The following is a 22,520-nucleotide window of genomic DNA, read 5'->3' as shown; positions in this document are numbered from 1 at the left end:
CTTGTCTCCTCCGTCCCGACTGGCCCAGCAGCAACGCCGCACATGCGCGGATATACCAAGGCGGCCCGCGCCACCGGCTCCGCCCATGCGCGCTGCGGCGTCCCGGCCTCGCTCCGCCCGCTTCGCGGCCGGCCGCCCCCATCCTCGTGACTTGGCGCCGCGCGGGCGGGGCGGGACTGCAGGCGAGAGGAGCTGACCAGAGTGCTGGGAGGCGGGCGCGGGCGCGGAGGAAAGGGAAGCGAAAGAAGGGAGATGGAAGGAGAGAGAGCAACACCAGCGGAAAAAGACGCGGAACAGCGAGGGTGACGGGGAGGAAGGCAAACACGTCTCAAGCTGTGAAAACCGCTTTGAAAAACAGAAGCAATGGAAAACATGTTTCAGTGATTATTAACACATGTGGTGGTATCATTTAGTTCACTTTACTCCCTTCCCAATTCGTTCACGCCTGTATCCATTCAACAAAATATATTGGCTTGTTATAGGATGTACGTAGCGGTGTGAAACATAGGAACAGATTTGGAAACTGTCTGAGGGGTGGGGACTAGCGTAGGATGACAGCCCAGGCTGGAGACTGGAGCCAGGGAATGCATTATTATTGAGTGAGAGTCTCATTCTGTCGCCTAGGCTGGAGTGCAGTGGCGTGATCTCTGCTTACTGCAACTTCCACCTCCGGAGTTCAAGCGATTCTCCTGCCTCAGTCTCCCAAGTAGCTGGAATTACAGGTGCCCGTCACCAGGCCAGCTAATTTTTGTTTTTAGTAGAGACGGGGTTCTACCATGTTGGCCAGGCTGGTCTTGAACTCCTGACCTCAAGTGATCCACCGGTCTCAGCCTCCCAAAATGCTAGAATTACAGGCATGGGCCACTGCACCCAGCAGATTATAATTTTTAAGTTTAATGTCCAAAGTTGGCACTAACAGAAATTGTAATACTTTATTGATAAGAGCACAATTGGTGTAATATTTAGAAGACCAATTTGATGGTATCTCATTCAAATATTTTGGTGCTAGGAACTTATGTTTCTCTCTCTGTGTAGATATATCTATATTTATCTATGCACTCAGTACAAATATTTTCCATACATTACATCATACGCTATATGGTATATATTTATATATGGTCTACACACATATACATTTATGTATACATACACACGTATATTCACTGAAACATTTTTGTAATAGCATAAACCTAGAAATAATCTAAATGCCCATTCACAAGTTATAGCCTATTAAGTCAAAGGTATCTCTCAAACTTTTGAAAAGAATTCAGTGGAGCCTCAAGTGTTGAGATTTAAACAACAGCAACAAACCTCCAAGAGACATTATTAAGTTTAAAATAAAAAAGCAATTGCAAAATGCCATATAGATTAATATGTGAACTGGTAGGGGAAATTTTACTTTTAATTTAACAATCTTTCTCTGTAGTTTCACTCCTTTAACACGTTTGTACTGATTTTTTCAAATATAATTCATGACAACTTTTTTCTCAAAATCACAAATCAAGTCTTCTCATGCCAAATTTTCACAATGGTACGTAAATTTCATATATGAATATCAGACGTAGTTATTACAATTTTTACCTTGTTATTTGAGGAGTAGTTCATGGCTTTTACTTTTAAAAAAACCTTATTTTAAAACTTTTTACTCTGGTATTGGAAATTAGTTCTGGTCTAATGTGTATAAGCAGAGTGGTAACCAACATTTATTTAACAAATACCTGTTGAGAAAATACACATGTGTATTGGGTGCTGATCTAAATCCTGGAGATATATTTGTAAATAAACAGTCTGTCCTTCTGGCACCTATTGGAGGAAGAAAGTCAGAAAACAAACATGTAAATAAAGTGCCTGGTAGTGATAAGTATGATGACAAATAATAAAACAGGATAAGGGGAAAAGAGTGATCAAGATGAAGAGAAGATTTGAGATGATGTGATCAGGGAATGCACCTCTCAGTCATCTGAGACCTGAATGGAGACAGAAAGCAGATCATGGGAAGCTCCAGGAGACATGGGCTCAGATAGAGGGTTTGCAAGTGCAAAGGTCCTGAGACAGAGGAAGGAAAGTGGGGCTAAAATGGACACAGCTAAGCAGAGAGCATCAGAAGAGAGGGCAGGGCCAGATCACGTAGAGCTTTGGAGGCTATTCGATAGACGTTTGAATTTGATTCTTAGAGCGATTGTAAAATTTTACAGAGGAGGAACATGATCTGATTAGGCTTTAAAGGGACATCTTAACCAGGCATGGTGGCTCATGCCTGTAATCCCAGCACTTTGGGAGGCCAAGGCAGGTGTATCATGAGGTCGGGAGATCGAGACCATCCTGGCCAACACAGTAAAACCTTGTCTCTACTAAAAATAGAAAAATTAGCTGGGCGTGGTGGCACGTGCTGTAATCCCAGTTACTCAGGAGGCTGAAGCAGGAGAATCGCTTGAACCAGAGGGTTGGAAGTTGCAGTGAGCTGAAACTGTGGCAATGGACACCAGCCTGGCAACAGAGCGAGACTGTCTCAAAAATAAAATAAAATAAAATAAAATAAAATAAAGAGACATCTTGTTCTACTGGGCAAAATATAAACTGGTGCAGAAGGCAGGAGAAAAATTGAGAGGCCAGCTAGCTATTGTAATTTTCTGGGTGAGCAACACAGACTCAAACCAGATGATGGCTTTCCTACATAGTACGCTGATCTTAGCTCTGTCACAGAACTGTTGCAATAATGATATCATTAAAAAGTGGCCATTTATATCTTTCTCCTCCACTTTTCCACTCTGTAACCTCAGATATGGAATGAGGGAACTGGCAAGCGGGGTGTGGAGCACAGTACAGCTGGGAGAAACATTTCAATGAAAAAAATGATAGAAATAAGTCCAAGATTGCTGTAAAACAGGGTTACTAAGTTGGGACCCTTACAAGTCTGTGAAACCTTGTGCAAAATGTATATACATTGGACATTTTCCATGGAAATGACCCACAAATTTCTATCAGATTGTCAAAGAAGTCCAAAAGTCTTAAAGAAAACAACCAGATAAGCATCACTGACTAATTGGGAAAGGGGTTTTGCCATTTATGGAATCACAAGTGTTTAATCAATTTGCTACATGGTTGTATCAGATAATTGGTATAAATTGACACCATCTCTAACTTCTCAGACAGCTATATTTTTAACAATTGCATAATTTCTTTGTATCTTATGATTGTACTTGTGCAAAGTGCAGGTAAACCAAAAATGTTAGTCAATTGAAATTGAGAGTTTCTCAGAATTATTTAACAACATTATATAAACACTTCTCCTCGGGTTTAAAAAAAAATATCTCCTTAATATGTAAGAAAGACAAAGAATAAATCAAGTGTTATGTACATAGAAAAACACATTTAGGAAAACAGAAAATTTTTAGTTTCTCTAGTAATGAAGAAATTAAAACTAAAATAACCATGAGTTTCTACCATATCTGTTAAATTAAGAAAACTAAGCAAGTGATTTTTTTTTAAGTGTTGGCAGGATTCAGGGCTAAATGTTGCATCAGCACATTTCTGGTGGCTTTGGAAACTGGCCAGTCCTTCTGGAAAGCAACCTGGTATAGCTTAGGGATCATAAACTTGTTCACACAGTTTGCTCCAATAATTTGATTCCATAATCTCAATAATGGGATTATTAACCAAAGGAATAAATGTTTATAGCTTGTTATGGCAATGCTCTTCACCATAGTGAAAATGAAATAGTAACCTAAATATCCCATAATAGTAAACTGCACCAGTACTGTATATTTAATAGATACTGACATGAATATGATATATAGCTGGTGGAATTTGAGTATATGGAACTATTTATAAAAAATTATATTGAGTGAAAGCTAAGCACAGATATAGACCAGTTGCAAGAGTGTAAAACATGTTTGTATGTTGGTAAAAAGCAGGAGATTGTGCAGTGATGCCAATAATTGGTGCTGCAATTTGGAGAGAAAAATATTTTTTTCCTCTAACATGTGTATTAAATATCCACAAGTCACATATACTCACACAGAGAGTATCACCTGGGGGTGGGGACACTTGCATAATATTAAGGGTGAGAGGTGCTAAAACAAACTAAATATGGCCCAAGAAGGATTCTGTACTTCTATATTTGAGTCTTTGTGGATGAAATGCAACCTAACTTAATACATAGACAAAATTGAAAATCTAACTTAACAGTTTGCACCTGTAACTGAGTCTTGGCCAATCCCAGCAGTGGTATTTCAGCCACTCATACACTGTTGAGCGTTCAAACTGTGTTCAAATAAGGCAACACAGACCTGTAACCAATCCAGCTGTATCTGTATCTCACTTCTGATTTTTGCAGGTCACTTCCCTTTTTTATCTATAAATTTGTTCTGACCATGAGGCATCCCTGGAGTCTCTCTGAATCTGCTGTGATTCTGGGGGCTGCCTGATTTGCAAATAATTCATTGCTCAATTAAACTCCTTTAAATTTAATTCAGCTTAAGTGTTCCTTTTATCAGGTGCATGGGATATGGACTCTGAAGTCAGACTTACTTTCAGTCCTGAGTTGATTAGTTCTATGATTTTGAATAAAATTCATTCTCTCTAGGTCTCCTTTTTCTCATTTATAAAATGAGAATAATAGTATCTTCATAAAATTGTCATATTAAAAGAGCTAAAGATAAAGGCCAATAGCAAGGGCTAGACATGTCATAACTAACATTGTTGTAACATTATTACATGCTTCCATTTACTGATTAATAGAATATTTATGTATTAATATGTGTCAGGCTCTTTTCTAAGAGCAAAATGGCATGTCTCCTGGACTAGTTTGTATTAAGCAGGGACTATATCTTATCATTTTCTTGTCTTCTATCTGAAGTACCTAGCAAGGTAACTTACACAGAGTGCTTAATAAATATCTATTAGATAAATGAAAATGTGTTGCTTTTAAGAATGAACAGTTGTCCACCAATATTATTCTTCCATAGGGAGGGTTTTGTGGGTTTTTTTCCCCTAAGGAAGAATCATCCTACTGATACTGTACACTGGTTATTGTCTTCCTGTTATTTGCTGAAATCATACCCTTGTTTTATGTTCAGGAAATGCAGAAATCTCAGGAATTCCCCAGGAGTAAGGAATATGGTCAAAACATGAGACTCAGAATCACCAGCCTGGTTTCAGTGATGACTGTCTCCTTATACACAGTGTAACCCTGGGCCAGTCCTCAATTCCTTCTGTCTTTGAATCTAGGAAGATTTCATGTCATGCCTGCTTCTCAAGAATTTAAAAGGAGCTTCCAGAAATCAACACCTTAGGAAGAAATCCAAACTCTTATTCTTTTATTACAAGTGATCATTGGGGAAGAAAAATAGAGAAGAGAGGGGTAAGAAAATCTCATGCCAGTGACTGAATTTTTCCCGTTTAATGTATATTTCTCTTTATTTGCTGGAAAATTCTAATCAAGGAAAATATTATGAAGACACACCACAACAGATTAAATAAATAGACCTATGTGTTTTTATGTAACAAGGCATATGCCAATATAAAATCATCAATACAAAATTTCCAGCATAAGATGGGAGAGGAAGCTAATTTATTTCTTATATATTTTGCTGTCTTTGTTGTGTTGCCTTTTTTTTTTTTTTTTTTTTTTTTTTTTTTTAATGAGTCAGAGTCTTGCACTGTCACCCAGGCTGGAGTGCAGTGGCATGATCTCGGCTTACTGCAACCTCTGCCTCCTGGGTTTTCAAGTGATTCTCATGCCCCAGCCTCCTGAGTAGCTGGGATTACAAGTGCCCACCACTGCACCCAGCTAATTTTTGTATTTTTAGTAGAGACAAGGTTTCTCCCTGTTGGCCTGGCTGGTCTCCAAATGCTGATCTCAGATCATCCGCCTGCCTTGACTTCCCAAAGTGCTGAGTATACAGACGTGAGCCACCGCACCTGGCTATGTTGGCTATTTTTAGATTCTGACCATCAGATGCAGAGTGAGGTTTATAGGCTGAAAACTGTACATTAATCTCCCAAAACTGAGATCTCTGGTTCTCTTCCATATCCCATGTTAGTTTCATTGTCACTGGGGTCACAGATGTTCTGTAGAATAGAGAGGAAAGAGCAGAGGGTCCCCTATGATCAGAACAATGGCTACTTAAGAGAGCGATGCAAATGTTTAAGTATAAAAACCAAGAAAAGGCTGATGAATGGAAGGTCTCTCACTGAGGGCTGCTTTCCTGTTGCCTGGCCATCTGAAATGGGGACATGTGTCCTTGAATCTCCAAATGTCCTTTGTCACAGACCCTCTTTTGTTCCCAGATCATGACAGCCTTTTCACATCCCAAGTGTTCCAACAAAAAAGATCAGATACTTTGACTTGATGGAAAATTATTCAGACATTAAGATGAACAAAAAATAGTTAAGCATGGGAAAATTTTCACAACACAGTACTGAGTAGAGCATTCTATATGAGTGGCATACACAATATAATTTAATTATTTGTCTTCCCATATACTTGGAAAATATTGTAAAGAAATGTATACTGATATTAACAGTGATTACTCTGAGTTATGAGATGTTTTGCTTTCTTTTTTAATTTATCACATTTTTGACTTGAATATTCCTTATGCTTTTGAATCAAAAGTACAATGAGAAATAGTAAGGTGCTTCTGTTTAAAAGGGTATAATTTTCATTTTAACAGGGAACAGGTTTTATGGCTAGTGGTAAAATAAGCAATCAGGTAAGTTAAAAGTTCTATATTATGGAGGCCTGATAGAAATCAGGTCAAAAGAGTTAGTAGCAGATGACATAGAGTCAACATTAGATGAGCACTCATTGTTTTACCTCTGAGACCAGTATGTTTGTAAAATCTAGAATAGATCTTAGGACTCAACTAAACTCCCTAATTTACAGACGAGGAAACTGATTCTTAGGGAAGTAAAGGGATTTTCCTAAGTTCTAGAAGTGAGATACCAGCAGTCTAAGCTTTCTAGACCATAGTCCATTCCTTTTTAACTCCCTTGCCTCTGAAGCCACCTAGTTCTGGCTCCATTGCTTCTGTACGAATTTGGGTAAGTCTGGGAGATCCTTTCTGATGCACAGTAATTATAGAGGGTTTATTCTAACCCCATCTAAGGGAACCTTTGGAGATCGAATTAATTCTAAGACAGTTGTGGGTGTTTGATCTTCTGAAATAAAAATCTAAAGCCCGGGCTCTGACCTGGCATCTGCCTGAAGCCTCTTTTCTGCGTCAAAGATGTCCTGGGGACCACCTGGACTGATAACATCAGACAGCATCTAGAAAAAATCTTGGGACATATTCAAATTTGGATAATTTCCACCAGTTGTCATGGCAATGTAGCAGCACTGTCTCAAAGTCTGAATCTGACCATTGCCGGGAAAGGCCTTAATTCTTGGCTTATTTATGATGTGTTCATCAGAGAAGTCAAAGCACTTGAATGACGTTTTCTATCAAGTACATACCGAGTGAGCATTGCTAATGAACTCCACATTATGCTGAAAACTGCAGATGCTCAGAAGGATTGTAGGACATATTTCTGCTCTCAGTGGTAAGTACATTGGACTGAGATTGGAGAAGCAGCCTCAGGTTTACTCCTAACTAACTCTGTGCCTCTGGGCTTGGGTCGCTGTTGAGAAATGTTAAGTTGTTGAGAAATGTTAAGTTGTTGAGAAATGTTAAGTTTATGAATATTGCGAAATGGTGAGTGTATGGTGGAATGTAATGTTTGCTAGGAAGAAGGATGGCAAAAAAAACCTAACCGTGCCCCACCCTTTAAGTAGAAAACTACCTGGGGCATTCCAAAGTGGTAGGACAATGTATTAATATCATTCACCGGTTAAAACAATTCTTTTAGATATCTGCCCCTGCCCCTGTGGCTCCCTCGTGGAGAATACTTTTTAGTTTGTCTGTGATCAGTGGTAAGCGGGCATCAGCTGCCTACTTGGCATATTTTGTGTTATGAGAAAACACCAAACATCTGTTTGTTAATAACGATCACCTGTTCAGAGAGAATAAATGTGTGGGTCTGCGTCTACTCCGGGCCCTTCAGCCTGAAATGCTGTCGGCCCCTGAAGCTCTCAGCTCAGAAGGCTCCCACCCCGCCCCTGCCATAGACCCACTTTGCTATTCTATCTGGGTGTTTGCCTCTCAGTTCCTTCAGCACAGCCTGGGTGGGGGTCTCTACGGCCAAGCTGGCTCTCGGTAGGTCGCATCTTTAAAGCAAAGGCAATGTGGCTGTATAATACACTATTTCAGAGCAGCGAAAGGCTGAATTGTAGAGATAAGATTAACACACATGACTTTCCATCCAGAACAGTATGGAAGAGGATGCTGAGTTGTCTACCTGATAAGAGAAAGGTCAAAGAGGGTTGGCTTAGGTCAGGTGGTTCTCATAGCGGGTGGCGGGGGTGTGCCTGGGGAGGAGAGGTGGGCTTTTTCAGTTAGACATAAGTTGGGAAGGATTTGGATTTGAGGAGCAGTATTGGGTGGAAGTAAGTCTTGAGCAAGGCTTGCATTCTCATGGTTAGTATGAAGTAAGCGTTCTGAAGCAGTTCACAGTGAATGTTGCATTTAGAAGAGGAATTTATTTTAGGGAACTTAGTGTTTGGAAATTCTCTCAACAAAAAGAGGAGTTCAGTGAGAGCAGAGTCAGTGTTTTACTATTTTTGTGATAAGTAAGTGCATAAGGTAAATATTATGTGCCTACTGTGTGCCAGGCACTCTTTTAAGTGCTAATTGTTCATTTATTTCTTGGATCTTTGCAAGAACACTGTAAGTCAGCAAATGTAAGTACCGAGCAATCAGGTAGTTTGTCCAAAGTCTCACAGCTAAGTGAATGGCAGACCTGAACTGAAACTAATCATTCAGATGCTCCTTTTCTGTGTCTTAGTATTTCTAATAGGTATTTGTAGAAAACATGGCGTTTGTCTCTAAGAGACATTAACATAAATATCCATAATTTCAATGGAGCAGACATTAATTTCCTGCTCCATTGAAATTATGGATATTTCCACGGACTCTCAGGTCACCCACCATGATTTTTGGGGTGGTAGATTTTCTATATCTTGCACATAAATTAAAGTTAACAAGGAGCTATTGAGATCAAGGCTAAGATCTCAAGAATCTGTGGTGGATTTTAAGCTTCTCAGCTCTGCCTGTGGAATTCTGCTCACACAATCAAGGATGGGTGGGTTTGGCCTGCGTTCCAAGTGGAAGGTGGAATTTCCTCATTCCCATTCTGAAGCACCAAGGCTGTAGGAGGTGCATGTCTCCTTCAAAGCTTCTAATACCTCGCCAGTCTTATGTGATGCTCAGAGAGGCGAGCATGACTCCCCATCATTACCAACAACAACAATCAGCAGTTATTGATCACCACGGCTGGGCCAGATGCCTGGCGCTAGGTGGAATACCAAGATGGGTAGGATAAAATCCCTGCCATTAAATAGTTTAGGCTCTAGACACAGATGACTGGAATCCAGGGCAACATCTCCCACATGTCACAGAGCATGATATCTCTGCTTCTGGATCTGGCCAGTCAGCTGCTTTTTTTTTTTTTTTTTTTTTTTGAGATGGAGTTTCACTGTTATTGCCCCGGCTGGAGTGCAATGGCGCCATCTCAGCTCACTGCAACCTCTGCCTCCCAGGTTCAAGTGATTCTCCTGCCTCAGCCTCCCAAGTAGCTGGCATTTGTATTTTTAGTAGAGGTGGGGTTTCTCCATGTTGGCCAGGCTGATCTCAAACTCCCAACCTCAAGTGATCCACCTGTCACAGACTCCCAAAGTGCTGGGATGCCACCGCCTCCAGCTGCCAGTCTGCTTCTTAACCATCTCCTGCATAGCTTCAAGGTGAAACGAAGGGAGGGAGGTAGAAGTTCTGGCCAGCAGATGTAACTGTGGCTGCATTCCCCATGGGAAGCAGGCTTGAGTCAAACTAGGCAGAGATGATCCACTCTGACAGGCTGACACTGGATAGTTAGAGAGGGTTTTTGAAATGGTATGCAGTCATCTCTCAGTATCTATGGAGGATTGGTTCCAGGACCTTCTGTAGGAGCTAAAATCCATAAATGCTCAAATTTCTGATACAGAATAGTGTGGTATTTGCACATCTTCCTGTAGACTTTAAGGCATCTATAGATTACTCATAATCCCTGATACAAGGTAAATGCTATGGAAGTAGTTATGGTACTTTATTGGTTTTTTATTTGTGTTATTTTTTATGGTTGTATTGGTTTTTGTTTTTTTGTTTGTTGGTTATTTAGATTTATGTTGTTATTTTGTTGTTTTCAGACATGGGTCTTGTGCAGTGGTGCGATCATGGCTCACTGCAGCCTCGATTTCCTGGGCTCAAGCAATCCTCCTGCTTTGGCCTCCCAAAGTGCTGGGATTACAATTGTCTGCCACCACACCCAGCCTGTATTGTGTTTTCTTTTCCAAATATTTTTGGTGTTGTGAAAGGATGCCAGTTTTGGTGGTGGGTCAGGGGTAGGGCTTGAATTTCCCTATCTGTAGTCCACTGACTGACTGCTGTGTTTGCTACCAGTGTTCCTACGATATAACTGTTCAGTGAGATTCCAGCTGATGTTGATTTTGCTTTTTTAGAGCCTCTTGTTTTCTTGGATCTGAAACCAGCACCTCCCTTGCTTTACAGACGTAGCATTCCTGATCTTTATGGAGACATATCCTCTCCTACAGGGTCCACAGTGCCCTGTAGATCATGGCCGTAAAGTTTCATCCCTGACTCCTCCTCGGCTTTCTTTTCAGAAGCCCATGACTTCCGAAACAAAGTCAGTCTCCAATTCAAGGCTGGGATGATGGCATATGCTGAATGTAAGAAGTTGGAACTGATTGTTAAATATTTGAACAGCAAGGGAAACAGGAAGCAATGAGAAACAAAATCACCCTCCAGCTCTGAGTCACAGGACCATCTCCTCTGGCAGGCCCTGTCAGCCACAGCCCAGGGTACGTGTAATTGGGTTATAGATATTATTTGGCCTGGAGAAAAAGCTGTCTGTCTGAGGATGTTGTATGCCAACCACTTTAACTGGAAAGATAACAGAACCACTATCAAAGAGTCTCAAACTTCAATTTCAGTCTGAGAAAGGTCTCAACAGGATGCTCTGGCTAGAAATTATTCTTTCTTTGCAAGGGCTCAGAGTCCACCAGTACACCTACATATAGATTGAGCTCTTACTTTTTACTGACAATGTTTCATTTTTAAATTTTGTTCACTATTATTTAAATAATAAATTAAAAATCTTCCATAATTTTGCCATTGGGCCTAACCACTTACATGATCACAATGTACATAAAGTATTGTTTTTGTATTTTTAATTGCGGCAAAATACACATGACATAAAATTTATCATTTTAACCATTTTTAAGTGTGTGAATCAGTAGTGTTAAGTATACCCACTTTATTGTGCAACTGACCAATCTCCAGAAGCTTTTCATCCTGCAAAACTAAAACTCTATACTCATTAAACAATCACTTCCCATTTTCCTCTTCTCTCAGATCCTGAAAACCACCACCCTATTTTCTATTTCTATGAAATTGACTCTTGTAGTTACCTCATATAAATGGAATTATATAGTATTTGTTCTTTGGTGATTGGTTTATTTCACTTAGCATAATGTCTTCAAAATTCATCCATGTTGTAGCACAGGTCAGAATTTCCTTTCTTTTAAGGCTAATATTACATTGTATATCACATTTCATTCATCTGTTGGGGGACATCTGGGTTGCTTTCACCTTTTAGCTGTTGTGCATAATGCTACTGTGAATTTACATAAAGGGTTTTTTTTCTTTGTTTTTTAAGACAGAGTCTGACTCAGAGTCTGACTCTATGACCCAGGCTGGAGTGCAGTGGCACAATCTCAGCTAACTGTAACCTCTGCCTTCTGGGTTCAAGTGATTCTTGTGCCTCAGACCCCCAAGTCGTTAGGACAACAGGTATATGGCACCAAACCTGGCTAATTTTTTTTAATTTTTAGTAGAGACAAGGTTTTGCCATGTTGGCCAGGCTGGTCTTGAATTCCTGACCTCAAGGGATCCACCTGCCTCGGCCTCCCGAAGTGCTGGGATTACAGATGTGAGCCACTGCACCTGGCCCCAATTTACATAAAGTTTTATATTCTACTTTTTTTACCTTCTGCCATAAGTGTGTGTATATATGTTATTATATATGTAATCTATAAATATAAATTGCATATTTATTTATATATATAATTTTTTCCAGCTTTGTATATATAGTCTTCATAATAATCTTTTTTAAAAATCTGTTTTAATGGCAACATGACAGTCTTTTGTGCTCATGGACTTGAATAATTTCTACAGTTGGACATATAAGATGTTTCTAGTTTTTCTCTAAATCCTATGATAAAAATTTTGTACCTATGATTTCCCTCCCCCTGCCCATATTTTAGCATACCTTTTTAGATAAATTCCTAATAAGTCAAATTACTGGGTCAAAAGCAACATACATTTTATAACTTAAAAGGCAAAAGATAGAAAGCCACATTGCTTTCTAAAAGAATGGCATTTGCCTAACTACACTAACGGTGTGTGTGAATTTCCATTCCACTATACTCACAGCTTCATTTTTTTTTACATTATGTGATTAAAGGGAGGAATATGAGAGCTCATTCATTTTTAATGGACAGCACTTTGATTATTAATAGTGATGGGCATTTGTGAGGAAAGCCCAGACTTGGCCAACCTGTGAATACCAGCATGGTTACAGTAAACTAAAAAAAATAAAATATACATATATATGTATGTGTATATATATATATGCATATATATGTATATATTTGAACTACTATGTATTATGAATATAATATATGAACTGCAAAAATATATCTATTTGATATGGGTATGTATTAGAAACATGCCCAAATAGTAGGTAATCCATAAATGCTAGCTACTGTTATTGTTGCTGTTATTATTATTGCCCAGCATATGATGATTCTTGGTCTGTACCTGTTTTCCCAGGTCCTCAGTTTCCCCAAATCATGATTTCCCAATTTTTGGGGGGCATCCCCAGTTAGGTGGTGTCTCAGAACAGCTTTTCTTCCCGGTGAGGCCTTTCTACTGCCCAAGCCCTCTGCCTCTGGCGCCTTCTATGTGGCACAGCTGTATTCTGCTGGTAGCTGTCACCCCTCAGAGTTCCAGTACTTGGGGCAGAGGTACATAGTGGCAGAATTGTCACCTGGGCTTCAAAAGGGATGCTGCCTTATGCCCAGAGTCTTGCCAATATCTTTATTAACACAGCTCCTTCATTCTTTGACCCTAACCCCCTCTTGCCATAGAGGCTCAGGCCACAGGGCCTGCATGTAAAGGGGGGCTGTGTGCCATGCTCCCTGTAGGGAGCGGGGCAATGGCACTCCAGAGATGTCCACCTCCTAATCATAGAACCTGTGAGTACGTTACCTCACATGGTAAAAGGGATTTTGCAGATATGATTAAGGATCTAGAGATGTGGAGATGATCTTGGAATATCTGGGTGGGCCCAGTGTCATCCCATGAATCCTTAGAAGTGAAAGAGGGAGGCAGAAGGCTCAGAGTCAGAGGGAGAGTTGAACATGCATTGCTACTAGCATTGAAGGTAGAAGTGGCCAGGAGCCAAGAAATGTAGGAGGTCTCTGGAAGCTGGAAAAGGCAAGGAAACAACCCTCCCCCAGAATTTCCAGAAGGAATGCAGCCCTGCCAATGCCTTCATTTTAACCCAGTATGAGGTATTTCGGACTTCTGACCTCCAGAACTTCAAGATACTAAATACGTGTTGTTTTAAGCCACCAGTCTGTAGTAATTCGTTACAGCAGCAACCTGTAGGAACTAATACACTCTGCTGATGTCTTTATTTCCTCTCCCTAGTTCTCTCTCTAGGTTTACATTTTAAAACTCTTTCCTTCTAGGCCAGGAGCTGTGGCTCATGCCTGTAATCACAGCACTTTGGTAGGCTGAGGCGGAAGGATCACTTAAGGTGAGGAGTTTGAGACCAGCCTGGCCAACATGGTGAAACCCTGTCTCTACTAAAAATACAAAAATTAGCTGAGCATGGTAGCATGCATCTGTAATTCCAGCTACTCAGGAGGCTGAGATGGGAGGGTTGCTTGAATCCAGGTGGCAGAGATTACAGTGAGTCAAGATCATACCACTGCACTTCAGCTTCGGTGACAGAGCAAGACTCTGTTTCAAAAAGAAAAAAAAGTTAAAAATAAAAAACTCTTTCCTTTTTTAGCGTTAAATCGAAAGTCCTCTGGTTAATTCCCACAATTAGGAGGGCCCACCAGTTCCACAAATAGGAAACCTCTGCACTGCTCTTTCTCATGAATTGTATTTGCTGTTTCATAAATTGTTTATGTTCTTTGAGCCACCAGTGATTTAATGTCAGAATAATATAGATCAATAGAGCCTCTCAAGATCCTACAATGCGGTGCACTGTCTTCTGTAGCCAACTATCCAGTCGTCCATACAAGAAGTATTTATTGGCTGCCACCATGTATCAGGCATTGAGCCAGTACTGAGATGTGAAGACACAGTGCACTGTCTAAGGCTTTACAGAGGCCATAGATCTTGGATTTTTATGGCTTGAGAACAACATGCATTGTTTCTTTCCAGGAAGCTAATTGGGGTACATGGAGCCTCTTTGACTAAGTAGCAAGGAACGGGAAATGCACTCTGGTTTCTTCTTGGCTTCCAGTTCGTGTGTTCAGACCCAGGTAAGAGTTAAAAGAGTTTGATGATAGATAAGCACAGATGCAAAACAGTGCAGTCTAGTGCTTCTTTGCTTAGGATAGTATCTCCCCTCTCTATCCTCTCCAGTTCTGCCTTCCTGCCTTTGACGCAGGGAAATAAGGGTCTGAATAAAACCTGTTGGAGGTTGCAATTAAATCTTTGTGGACAAAGGGCACACACACGCAAATGTACACAGCATCCTCAGATAACAGGAGGCAATAAATCCATCAGCACATCCACATTCAGAGAACGGCATCCCTGCTGTCTTGCTAACAGCTGCCAGTACCTCCCTGAGTGCCTCACACCGAAATGGGATCTAAGGTAAGATTTTTCTCTCTCTGGACAAATTTAATCTGTCCTTGTCATTTGTATCTCTCTCAGAGGATTTTGACTGTAAATAAAGTTTACTGTTGATTTGTTGGCAAATTATTGGTTTTGTTTGTTTTTGTTCTGGGATTTTGGTGTGTGTGTGTGTGTTTTCTGTCTTTGTAGTACTTACTTCATTCACTGTGTCTTTTACTTTTCCATCATTTGTCTTTTATTCTTAACCATACGTATCCTAAGTCAATTTGTATTCAGAAATACCTAATTTATACAGAGAAGTGAAGGATCTTAAGTAATTGCATGCATTTGCTGGTTAAAACTTAACTGATAATTTGGTTCAGTTAGGACTTTGGTCACAGTGAGAGGGTTCTTCTAGCCCTGGGCTTAGAACAGAGTAGCTCAGTGCTTGAGATACACCCAACATCTGAGGGTGACTATTGAACTCCACTGATAATTATTTTAAATTATTTACTTTAATTATAAAAGTAGCTCATTATACAATATTTAGAAATACACAGAAGATAACTAAAGTCATTGATTATAAATAACTGGCATTTGGGTATCCTTCTACTCTCTCAAAAATGTGCCCATATATTTATTTTTAGACAATTGAGGTCAGGCTGTAAATACAGTTTAAGTTCCCTTTTTTACTTAACACTATAGTAATAGTATTTTCTACATCTTTAAAATTATTTGAAAATATAATTTTTAAGAGCTGTTTAATAATCTACCATTAACATGTTTGACTTTTTTTACTAATAAAAATAATTCAGCAATTGATCATTTTGAGCATAAATCTTTGGCTGTACCTCTGATCATTTGTATTTTGAGATAGGTTCCTTGAAGTAGAGTTGCTAAGTCAAAGAGTATATGATTTTTAGGGCTTGACAGATTTTATGATGGTAATCTATTTTAAAATTTAAATGACTGGTATTGTTTATACCACAACAGAAACCATGTCAAAGAAAATTAAATTCTTCCTAGAAACTCTTATTCCTTGAAGTTTAACAAGGCACTGTGACTTAATGCTGACTAATCATATAAAATCTCAAATAGAAAACTAATCATGAAAATCAGAATTTTATTTTCACAGACTAAGGCATCTTTCTGAGCAGGGGTTAATAGCGCAAACAAAAGAATGAGAGTGCTTCTAGAACCACAGAGCAAGGGGAAATGGTAGAGGATAAGCCTGCAAATTGAAAAGTTTGGGGTTTTATTCCGGTTTGACACTAATTGTGCAACCCCAAACAAATCTAACCTCCAGAGGCTCAGATTTCTCATCTGTGAGATGAAGGTTGGTGTAGGCCAGTGTTTTTCAGTGGGCAGCCCAGGTGACACTGTACCACGTGAAATATTTTGGGGTAGCGCCTAGAACATAGACCATACTTTTTTTGCATGCCACATAAAATTACTTTTTAAAACATGATATCAATATTTATGTTGGCTTTAAAATTTTTTTGAGAGATGGAGTCTTGCAGTGTTGTCCAGGCTGGACTCAAACTCCTGGGCTCAAGATATCCTCTCACTTCAGCCTCCCAAGTAACTGAGACTCCAGCACATGCCACCATGCCTGGCAGTATCTCAATATTTTAAGAGAGTGTATTTAGAGGAAAAGATGAAGTAAATGGTAGTACAGGTAGTCCTCAGATATGACATAAACTATCAAGGTGATAGGCAAATAAATATCAGATGTTTGAAAAACACAGGGTTAAGTCATCTGTAGAGCAACTATTTATGTCTGGATTTATATCAAGGCCTTAATTTCAACAGAATGTAATGAATTACAGATTGATTTCAAGGAAATTAATGTCTCAATATAAATCCAGAATCCAGACATAAATAGCTAGTAAGCAATGCTCACCTAGAAGGCATCTGGGAACCAGCTAGAGTTATTGAGATGTGTAAGAAGTGAACAGTGATACAGACATGGAGATGTTTCCAAATGTTATCCTACTACTTGCAAACCTTTGCACTTTTCATTTTAATAGTGAGTTTCATTCATCTGGGCAGACTCCCTCCCCTCTTCTGTCAAGACTGCAGGAGACCTGTAGCTGTCACAGGACCTTCCCTAAGAGCCTGCAGGGGAAGACTGCCCCAGTCCAGCCCTCATCATGCTCCGGACTGTTCTGGACGCTTCCCAAGGGTTGCTGAAGGAGGGGAGAGAGTCTCGGCAGCTGGTGCTGGTGGTGGTATTTGTCGCCCTGCTCCTGGACAACATGCTGCTTACTGTGGTCGGTACGTTTGGGGGTCTTTGTGCTGAGGGTTAATTTGTTTGGGCCCCAGCAGGCAGCATACACCCTGCTTGATTTCAACAGTTAATGCATCTTAGAATTTTCCTTTTTATGCTCAAAAACATACAGAGGTTGTTGAGGACTGGGAAAAAAAAAATGGGCAGAAAACGGAATCTGAAGTTTGTCAAACATAGCTAAAAGACTCCAGAGGTAAAGAGAAGGGGTCCAGAGAGGGTCTGACCGGAGAAGAGGATGGTCTGGAGCCAGAACTGCTTTTCTTCCTCCCAAAACTGTCTTCCCGAGGTACTAATAATAACTCCAAGTGCCTCTGGGACAGTGAGCATCTTCTCAAGGCAGTGCCTTTCCGGCCTCTGCTCTATAAAAATAGCATATTTTGTTTGGATATCTGATTTCTTTTCAAGACCTTACCTTCTATGTGGTTCTTTCCCTTGAAATCCTGCTTTTTTTAGTTGATACTCTTCTAATCATTACATTAAGTTATACCTGTGTATAAATGGGCACTAAGAGGTTTCCCCTCTTGGGTAAAATATGTGTGTTTTTTGTTTGTTTGTTTGTTTTGTTTTGTTTTGTTTTGTTTGAGATGGAGTTTTAGTCTGTTGCCCAGGCTGGAGTGCAGTGCCATGATCTTGGCTCACTGCAACCTCTACCTCCCAGGTTCAAGCAATTCTTCTGTCTCAGCCTCCCGAGTAGCTGGGACTATAGGCACCTGCCACCATGCCCAGCTAATTTTTGTATTTTTAGTAGAGACGGGGTTTCATCATATTGGCCAGGCTGGTCTTGAACTCCTAACATTGTGATCCGCCTGCCTCGGCCTCCCAAAGTGCTGGGATTACAGGTGTGAGCCACCACACCTGGCCAAATATATGTTTTTAAATAAGGATCTATCTGAGACAAGTTGTTAATACAGTACAATCACTTCTCATTATTCATGGTTCTGTCATTACAGTTATGCTCTATAAAGTTGCTGCAAATAGTGGATTAGTGAATACGGAATCATTGCTCCCAGGGGAAACACACACATACACACACACACACACACACACGATTATAATCTTAAATCTTAAACACCCTGGTAAATCTTATTTTTTTTATAAAGAGAAAAAGAAGTTCAGAAATGTTAAATGACTTGCCCAAGGCCTCTCCACTAACAGGTGCCAGAATTGAGATTCAAGCCCTGTCCAGTGGTACCAGAGTTGAGGCTCCTCTGACCACCTTGCCCTGCCTCCTCCCATCCCCCTCCTCTGGCCATGTCTGTATGAGAGTTGGACATGTCTGTGTGAGAGTTGGACGTGTCTGTGAAATGTCGTGGTAGCTCAGTGTGTGTTGGTTTGGGTGGTTACATGTCAATCTAAGTGAGTAAGAAAATTAGCCAATGTGGAATCCATGAACAATGAGGACTAACTGTATAAGGTTAGAATTTAGCTACTTTAGCTAATAAGATAACTTGGGCAGGCACAGTCTTTTAGGAGGCTTTAAGCCATGCCACTTTAGACACCATCCTTGGGCATAAGACTGAACCTCATCATAGTGCCCCTGAACCACGTAGTGGTAAGATGACATCTGTCCTTATCCCCCATCACCTGATCTCCTTGACTTTCAGTGGTAAGATGCTATCTTTCCTTAGCACTCCTTACCTGACCTCCTTGACTTTTGGTGGTAAGATGACATCTGTCCTTATCCCCATCACCTGTCCTCCTTGACTTTCAGTGCCAATTGTGCCAACCTTCCTATATGCCATGGAGTTCAAAGAAGTCAACTCTTCTCTGCACCTCGGTCGTGCTGGAAGTTCCCCGCATGCCCTCACCTCTCCTGCCTTTTCCACCATCTTCTCCTTCTTTGACAACAACACCATGGCTGTTGAAGAAAGCGTGCCCAATGGCACAGCATGGATGAATGGTACTGCCAGCACCATTCCCCCTCCAGCCACTGAAGCCATCTCAGCTCATAAAAACAACTGCTTGCAAGGCACAGAATTCCTGGAGGAAGAGAATACCCGGGTCGGGGTTCTGTTTGCTTCAAAGGCTGTGATGCAACTTCTGGTCAACCCATTCGTGGGCCCTCTCACCAACAGGTATCTCACTGGGTGCAGGGCCTCGCAGGGTACTCAGGAGTGGGAGGACTAGAAAAGTATAAAAAGGGGGTTAGAAGTGAAAAAGAAGACATACTCACTTCTCTGGTTCCCCGGGGGAGTTAGCTATTTGAAAAGCTCGTTACTCAAAGAATAACATGTTACTGATGAAATGTCATGGGCTCAGATTTTCTTTGTGATATAGTGCGTATTGAGTACTGAGAAGAGAACCAACGAACAGCAGTGTACTGTGACGTTCAATCAGTGACCTGGAGCATGGCTCGAATGGGAGGAGGGTGGGAATGTGTCAACCCTGTTGTAATCTAGAGCACTGGCTTCCCAGTAGTTGTATTTAAGATTAGTCTGATGTTTTCAAGAGATATGCACTCTGCCTAGGCTATCCTTTCTGGAAATGAGAATGTTGGCCCTAATCTATGGTCATATTTGCATGTTTGTTTATTTGCTAGTACTCATTCACGTGTTCTATTTCATCTCCACACTACATTCAGAGCCATGTTTTACCATACACCCAAATAGCTGCATTTCTGCTCCCACTTATATTTAAAAATGTCATCCAAGTATAAGAATGACTGTTGGAAATGTTTCTTTTTTTTTTTTCAATTCCCTTTTAGGATTGGATATCATATACCCATGTTTGCTGGCTTTGTTATCATGTTTCTGTCCACAGTTAGTAAGTAATTTGCTTCCTCTTTTCTTCCCTTCACTGATTACCATTGATTTTATCAAGTGAATGTGGTATAGATAGTAGGGTAGCCTCAAAAGTAATTAGGCCTCTCCGCCGCGTGTAGTGGCTCACGCCAGTAATCCTAGCACTTTGGGAGGCCAAGGTAGGTGGATCACTTAAGGTCAGGAGTTTGAGACCAGCCTGGCCAACATGGGGAAACCCTGTCTCTACTAAAAATACAAAAATTCACTGGGCATAGTGGCACATGCCTGTAGTCCCAGCTACTCAGGAGCCTGAGGCAGGAGAATTGCTTGAACCTGGGAGGCGGAGGTTACAGTGGGCTGAGATAACACTGCTGCATTCCAGCCTGAGCCACAGCATGACTCTGTCTGGAAAAAAAAAGAAAAAAAGAAAAAAGTAATTAGTCTTCTGACTAAGCAGACTTGGATATTGATTTAAATATTCTGCTATTTTTGGTATGTGGACTAAAACAGTAGTGACAATTCAGTCTAGTTAGAATTGGTCTATTCTGCTATAGAAGAACAGATATTTACTTCAGCTGGACATCATGAAAGCTGTTTGAATATGGATGCTATGGTGTGTGTATATGTGTGTGTGTTACGTATGTGTCAGTAATCCCTTGAGCAAGTTTAATACAAATTTTCCATCTATGAAAAGAAATGATATTATTTTGATATGCCATGGCAAAGGTCAACTAACAAAAAAATGGAAATTAGACAATAACATCTGGAAAATTCCAAAAAGCCTACTGCTTTTCATGTAAGGACTTTAAAGGTTAAGCTTAGAAAAGTAAATTTGCTAAAGAAACAAGAGAGGGAAAGACAGATAGTCTACCCAGGATCAGCTAAATGTTTCTAATAAAACCTACTTTCTTTCTTCCTCCTCTTCAACTTTTCTTCTTTCCCAGCATAGGACTTGATTCCTATCAACCCGATATTTAACAAGAATTTGTTGCATTCTGGGCTGGAAGCCTGCAAAGTGCAAGAAGTTGAGATGTGAGGTTCCCTCTGAGAACTGCATCTTATTTGTGAAATTTTAGCCAACTTGAAGAAATTCAAGTTAGCACCATTCATGGAACTTCTAGAAGCTCAGCCTATGCTAGACAGCAAACTTAAAAAATAATAAGATGCCCTATTTCATCAAATGAGGCTTAAAATTTATTCCATAAAACTTTACGCAGTGTGTGTGTAATGCCCAGATGACTACAGTCACATAAAGAATGAAAAGACATGATTCCAGGTATCAGAAGTTTATGATGGTTGCCTGGGGAGATGTGAGACACACACTGAGAAGTAAGAGAATGCCATGTGCTAGTGGATCTCAGACTTTTTAGCATGAGGTCCTTGGCTGATTCTCTGCTAAGAATTCATGGTTTAAAAGCTTTTATTATCTACCACACTGTATATATTAAATAATTATTATTTCCATAAGATAGCAGTGTTGCTATACTGAGTTGGCCTAATTCTAAAAACAACAACAAAAAAATACATTTCATATTTAGGGTATCCCTGTAGCATTGTCCACTGTTTTAAAAAATACTTGAAAGAGATTGTTGATGCCCATTACTACCCTTAACCCCTCCACCCCCCAACTAGTAGCCATGCCTAATGTAATCAAAAGTGAAACTGTGGCTCATGTAAAGGTTGCAAGTGAAAAGAAAAAAAAAAAAAAGCTTTGGTTTTCCTAAATAGAATGACCAGCTCTCCTGGTTTGCCTGGAATTGAGGGGTGTCTTAGTCCATTTAGTGTTTCTATAAAGGAGTACCTGAGGCTTGGTCATTTGTATTAGGAAGAGGTTGGTTGGCTCATGGTTCTGCAGGCTCTGCAAGAAGCATGGCACCAGCATCTGCTTCTGGTGCTGGCCTCAGGAAGCTTCCACTCGTGGTGGAAGGTGAAGGGGAGCTAGTTGTGCAGAGATGAGAGAAGAAGCAAGAGAAAGGAGAGGGAAGTACCAGGCTTTTTTTTTTTTTTTTTACCACCAGCTCTTGAGAGAACTGTAGAGTGAGAACTCGTTCACCCACTAAGGGAGGATGATCAACTCTTCATGAGGAATCCACCTCCATAACGCAAACACTTTCCACTGGACCCCACCTCTAACACTGGGGATCAAATTTCTTTTCTTTTCTTTTTCTTGAGATGGAGTTTCACTCTTGTTGCCCAGGCTGGAGTGTAATGGCCAATGGCGAAATCTTGGCTCACCACTATCCCCACCTCCCTGGTTCAAGCAATTCTCCTGCCTCAGCCTCCCTAGTGCTGGGAATTACAGGCATGTACCACCACACCTGGCTGATTTTGTATTTTAGTACAGACGGGGTTTCTCCATGTGGGTCAGGCTGGTCTCAAACTCCCGACTTCAGGTGATCCACCCTCCTCAGTCTCCCAAAGTGCTGGGATTATAGGCATGAGCCACGGTGTCTGGCATGGGGATCAAATTTCAACATG

At 40.5% G+C, this 22,520-nt stretch overlaps 1 protein-coding gene across 1 annotated transcript in view; it reads left to right on the top strand.

Moving 5' to 3' along the window:
- Positions 1-10,867: 10,867 nt before the first annotated feature.
- The window catches only part of SLC18A1 (solute carrier family 18 member A1), a 35,388-nt gene continuing 23,735 nt past the window's right edge, over positions 10,868-22,520 (top strand). The window contains exons 1-6 of the mRNA XM_064368697.1: positions 10,868-10,951; positions 14,613-14,713; positions 14,817-15,050; positions 17,042-17,288; positions 19,013-19,376; positions 20,006-20,064. Coding sequence (XP_064224767.1) covers positions 17,165-17,288; positions 19,013-19,376; positions 20,006-20,064 — 547 coding nt within the window. The 5' untranslated portion in view covers positions 10,868-10,951; positions 14,613-14,713; positions 14,817-15,050; positions 17,042-17,164. The remainder of the gene's footprint in view (positions 10,952-14,612; positions 14,714-14,816; positions 15,051-17,041; positions 17,289-19,012; positions 19,377-20,005; positions 20,065-22,520) is intronic.

This window comes from Aotus nancymaae, unplaced genomic scaffold (assembly GCF_030222135.1).
Source record: "Aotus nancymaae isolate 86718 unplaced genomic scaffold, 86718_ANA_hifiasm-v0.15.2.pri h1tg000079l, whole genome shotgun sequence".
Lineage (NCBI taxonomy): Eukaryota > Metazoa > Chordata > Mammalia > Primates > Aotidae > Aotus > Aotus nancymaae.
This window is presented reverse-complemented; position numbering and strand designations above follow the sequence as displayed.